This window comes from Carlito syrichta, unplaced genomic scaffold (assembly GCF_000164805.1).
Source record: "Carlito syrichta isolate Samal-C Ts95f unplaced genomic scaffold, Tarsius_syrichta-2.0.1 Scaffold287494, whole genome shotgun sequence".
NCBI lineage: Eukaryota > Metazoa > Chordata > Mammalia > Primates > Tarsiidae > Carlito > Carlito syrichta.
The window spans coordinates 47,884-53,146 of NW_007231590.1; the positions used below are offsets into that span (position 1 = coordinate 47,884).

General features: G+C 58.2%; 1 protein-coding gene across 1 annotated transcript in view; it reads right to left on the bottom strand.

Moving 5' to 3' along the window:
* Window positions 1-200: 200 nt before the first annotated feature.
* Window positions 201-5,263, bottom strand: part of PITRM1 (pitrilysin metallopeptidase 1) — a 31,460-nt gene continuing 26,397 nt past the window's right edge. Inside the window, exons 23-26 of the mRNA XM_008052762.2 lie at window positions 3,584-3,709; window positions 1,265-1,410; window positions 698-800; window positions 201-625 (exon numbers count right to left, since the gene is read on the bottom strand). Coding sequence (XP_008050953.2) covers window positions 532-625; window positions 698-800; window positions 1,265-1,410; window positions 3,584-3,709 — 469 coding nt within the window. The 3' untranslated portion in view covers window positions 201-531. The remainder of the gene's footprint in view (window positions 626-697; window positions 801-1,264; window positions 1,411-3,583; window positions 3,710-5,263) is intronic.

Here is a 5,263-nt window from a genome sequence, read left to right on the forward strand (position 1 = left end):
AGACAAGCCAACGCTTGTCGCCACACCCCCAGCCCCCAGGACGGGGCCTCCAGCGGGTCCCCTGTCCCGGCTCCGCGGGACGTCCTGCCGGGCCTCGTAGTCCACGCAGCCACGTGGCCAGCCTGTCCCTGACTTCATTTCACGTGTTCACTTCTAATCAAGGGCCCAAGTGTCATTTAAAATAATGACGGAAGCAGGAGGCTCAGCGATGCCTTTTATTTTTAGCTTTTTGAAATAAAGGTTCTAGGGCTAAAAAGGTAAAATAAGCTTTGTCGTCATAGAAAGTCTTAAGAGCGTCATCCGTGCACCTTTGGCCTTCAGTGCGTGAGTACGTCCATTTCTTCACGGGCACTGCTTCCTTCTTCAGGAGGGGGGAGGTTCTGACGGGCCAGTCCGTCCCTCCGGCAGGACTTGAGGCATTTTTGGAAACAGCAGTGACGCTTCTGACCCTCCTCTCTTTCCCACGAGGTGACGCCAACACAGTCCGTACGTGCAGGCTCCCGCAGCCCTGTGTGTCGGAGACACCGGTGGCTACCGTACAATCCACGAGGGGTCCTTGGCGATCTTCGCATTCTCGGGTCCCAGGACAGCCAGCCCGTGTGTGCTCTTCCCGACGCCCAAGTACCTGAGAAAGGGCAGACGGTGAGCCCAGGCTCCACGCACACAAAGCCACACCACACATGGCCACACCACTCACCTGCTGCTCACGGCCACGAGCCTGTCATGGCTGACGGCGAACAGCTGCTCCCGGTGTGCCTGCCGCATCTCGTACGTGAGCCCGTGCAGAAAGTGGTCCAGGCCTGAGGGACAAAACAGGGCTCTGCGCATGTCTCCACGGTCACGTGACACACACGATCCCCAAAGAGAGGGTCGCCCGGCCCCACCAGCGCCCGCTTCTCGTGCAGTCAAAGCCTCAGGAAGGGTGGCATGAGGGTGTCGGTGGCCGAAAGGCCCAAGGAGGGGTTGCACAGGCAGACCCCATGGGAGCCCGCAGTTTCACGGAGGGGCGTGGCCGCTCTCCTGCTGGGGCCACATCTGCTTTTCCCTCATGAGCGAGGAATCCCCTCAGATCACGCAAAACGACGTAATTTGACAATTCTGAACAGCCAATACCAGGATGCTCTTGCCTGGAGGTCAAGAAGCATGCTTCCGGGTGTTTAGCATCAAATGTGACATCGTCTCACAAGGAGAACAGGGAGGCGGGAGGACAGCGCCGCGGGAGTCCCCGGGGACTGTGCTGAGGCTCGCGATAGACTCCCAGTACCTTTGTCTGAAGGAGCGACGGGAGCATCCACGGCGGAGAAAACAGAAAGCTTGGCCTCGTCGACGTCCTGCTGCGTGAACTTCCCGGACTTGGCCCAGTCCACGGCCCTCCCAAAAGCCTGGAGCGTCTCTGTGGAGTGTGGATCCCTAGGGAGCCCAGGGCCAGCGTCACGGATGCGTTCAGGACAGCCGCGTGCACGGAGCAGCTCGGCCGCACTTCCTGTCTGCTAACGGCTCGGCTTCAAGAGCCCGCCCACAGAAGCAGCTACTCTGGGAAAGCTCCGTCGGGCCACATGAGCCTTTCGACGTCTCTCCCTCCCTCGGAGACAAGGCCTGGCCATAACCGTCACCAGGCTATTCAGAGACACCCCTCCGGGAGGTCATCGGGGGCCCCATGGACGGAGGAGGGTTGGGTGGAAGAGTCAACGCTTGGCACGCGGAGCCATCGCGCGGGGCCCCTGACCGCACCTCTTCCACAGGAGAGTGAAAGTGAACCGCTGCGTATTCGCTAATGAGCGTTGGAGCCCACTGGTTTACTGTAGTGATGTTTGGCTTATAATGGAACTCTCGACACTGAGGAACGAACTTACGACCAGAAAAACCCCAAATCCTACATTTTTCTTTTTTTGTTTCTGAGCCGGAGCCTTGCTCTGTCGCCCAGGCCGGAGTGCTGTGGCATGCTCCGGGCCACCACAGCCTTGACCTGCTGGGCTCAGGAGAGCCTTTTGCCTCGACCTTCCCAGTAGCTGAAAACACAGGTGCATGCCACCACACCTGGCTCATTTTTTGATTTATTGTAGAGACGAGGTCTCATCACGTTGCTCAGGCTGGTCTTGAACCCCTGAGCTCAGGCGATCCTACGCCTCCGCCTCGACACGCATTTGCAAGTCCAGGGACACATGTTGTGCAACAGGAATGTGTGGGACATCCTCCGCCTGGTGTTTTTCTATTGGAGCAGACAATGCAGACTCGTTTTCTTCCTCCCACGTTAATAATGTGTAATCTATTGTGTAAATGTGGAAGGATGCACTTGTGATTCCTGAAAGCCACTTCAAGTCATCGATCCTATCTCAGTATGTATTCCATCTGTGCATTTGCTTTTTTGTGCACACTGAATGGAAAACACTGTTTTGAAAAATCTGTGCCGGCACTCGTTTGTCCTGTACCATCACTGGCAACCTGTTGACACCCCTGAGGGGGACCTCCGAGTGCCGGGGGTGAAGGAAGGCCGAAGGAAAACCCTCGCCTCCCAAAGACAGCGGAGGCCCGCGCTGGAGCCAGCTGACCCGAGAGGTCTCCCTGTCTGCAGGTGAAGTGCGCAGCCCTCCGCCCGCCAACACGGTGCTGAGAGGACGGTCGTGGGCGCGAGGGGAGGGCCGCGCTCTGTCTCCTGTCTTGTCCCGAAACAGAGCGTGTGGGGAGTCTCGAGGGAAGTGGAGCCCGGGAGGACCGAGACAGGCGGCTCCAGCACTCGCTCCTACCCTGGGCAAGCGGGGCCACAGGACACTGAGAACCACTCTAGGCAGAGGGTGACAGTCCGTGTCTGTGCACACGAGCAGAACAGCAGCCACACCAGGTCCCTGCGACGGAAATGAGCTCAGAAAGCTCCTGCTCGCAAGGCAGCCCCCTACCCGGGGACACACCCCGAAACTCCAGGGCGGGTCTGAAACCTCAGATAGTGCCGGGCCCTATACACGTCATGTTTTTTCCTAGGATAACATCTATAAGTCAGGAACAGCAAGATATTAACAACAAGTGATAATAAAATACAACATGCTACAAACGTTGATGTACTGTTATAACAAAGTAAAATGAGAGTCACTTGAAGAAAGCACTGTGAATCCTTGAGGGTGGGTCTGATTGCCTAGACAGCTCCCAAGTGACTACCGGACAGGTGGCGGGACCAGTGTGGGATGTCATCGTGCGACTCTGAACTTACGGTCCGCTCCGTCTGGAACTTTCCGTTTAACATTTCTGGCCCGGCTCGACTGAGGGACTGAAATGGGAGCAAAACTGTGGCTGCGGCGGACCACAGAGGCACACTGGGATGCGTGTGAAGTCGCCCACTGGGGCCACACGACGCCCTGTGCTTCCCGCCTGTGCTCCGCGCCTCTGCGTCCTGCAGCAGGAAGGACGCTGCTGGGAGGCCGCATGCCCAGGCGTGAACACCGCCATCGGCAAGGGCAACTTTCTCTGGTTCACTCCGCGATCGAAGACAACAGAGTGGGTGATGTGAGGGTGAGAGGCCACAGAGCCAGCGACTGCATGGGGCACAACGTGCAGACCCACACGCGCAGCGCCGGCCGAGAGGAGAGCTTACCTGTACGAGTAGAAGGTGAAAAGCCCGCTGGGGCTGAGCTTGGCCCCTCCGCCGTAAGCACCCCCCTTTTCTCGAACTTCCGTGTGCAGGAATTTGGCAGTCATCAGACGTGCAAGGACCTTTAGACTGAGAAGAGTGCCAAAGGGGCAAGTTTCACATAACTCGGCAGACAGAAAAGCGCGACACCCATACAAAGTCGCCCACCAGATGCCAGAGTGCAGTCTGAAAGCACGATCGCGTGGTGCAGGAAGGCTGAGGGCGGGATGGTTCCTTTTCTCTGCTCCCTCCCTCCTTCCTTCCAGCTAGGTCCACAGTGTGAGGAGAAGCGCTTGACAGGCAGGGGCTGGGACGCAGGGTGGCGGGCACGCTGTGCAGAGGGGACCGAGGCTCGGTTCGGGCCTCACCTGCCACCACACACGTCTATGGCAACATTAAAATCTAGTAAAGTAAAACAGTGACTGGTGTTTACGATGAGGGCAAACGTGCACATTTATATCAACGTGTCGCATCAGAGTGTGAAGAAAAGGAAAAGTCAGCCAGGCTCGGTGGCTCAGCCTGTAATCCTGCGCCTTGGGAGGCTGAGGTGAGTATCCGGATGGCCTGAGCCCCACGGGTTCGAGATCCGCCTGGGCAACTTGGCGAGACCTCATCTCTACAATCAATCAAAAAATCAGCCGGGCGTGGTAGTGCGTGCCTGTAGTTCCAGCTACGTGGAAGGCTGAGATGGAAGGATCGCCAGAGCCCAGGGGCAGGTCAAGGCTGCGGTGGCCAGGAGCGGCCACTGCACTCCAGTCTGGGCGACAGAGTGCGACTCCAACTCAAAAAGAAAAAAAAAAAGAAAAAAAAAAAAGAAAATGAAAAGTCAGTCGAAAATGAAAAAGACAGGTTTTTACAGACATCCCGTAAAAAAACACATCGGCCCACATCGGCGTTTCTGAGATGAAGCCAGGTTTCCTGCTTCCACCGCAAATGGTGGCAGCTGGTCTTCTGCAGGGTGGGGGTGCAGGGGGTGGGATTCTAGAAAGCTCCTCCTCGGCCGAAGCAGCTCAGGGCCACACCTGCCACCGTGGGCCCCTCAAGGCCCTGCCTTCCGCCAAGGCACAGGCCAGACGCCTGCGAGAAAATGAGCCAGGTCCCCTCCCTTCAAGGCCCTGGCCACAGGAAGGGGGTTGGGAGGCCAGAGGGGAACGGGAGGGCCTGGCACCGGCCTGCTTTGCAGACCCTGGCAGGGCCACCCTGAGGGCTCGCACGGGTCTGGCAAAACCTGCATGCGGGGAGGTGCCGACGGGCCCTCCCAGCAGGCCAGCCGGGCCGGGGGACAGCCGCCACCTGCTCCAGTCGGGACAACGCTTCGGCCACCATGAGTTTGCTTTTGAGAACTTTCTGTTTTTCGATAACATTAAAAAAGGACATGCTCACTGTCGAAAAATTATAAAGCCCAAAACACAGGAGGGAAAAGCATCTGCGGGGCCACATCCGAGGGCCTCGCCAACACGCGCGTGGTTTCAGTCCACTGGGGGCTGTGTGTCCTGCCTGTGACCACAGGGCACGCGAGGGAGCCCGGGCCTCAGAGAGGGAAACCGAGCCGCAGCCCAACGGCAGGAGGGTCTGCAGAGGCCACTGGCTTCTGCTGGAGGAGCTCCTGCGCCTGTCCCAGCCCTCCCCACCCCCCAGACCCCT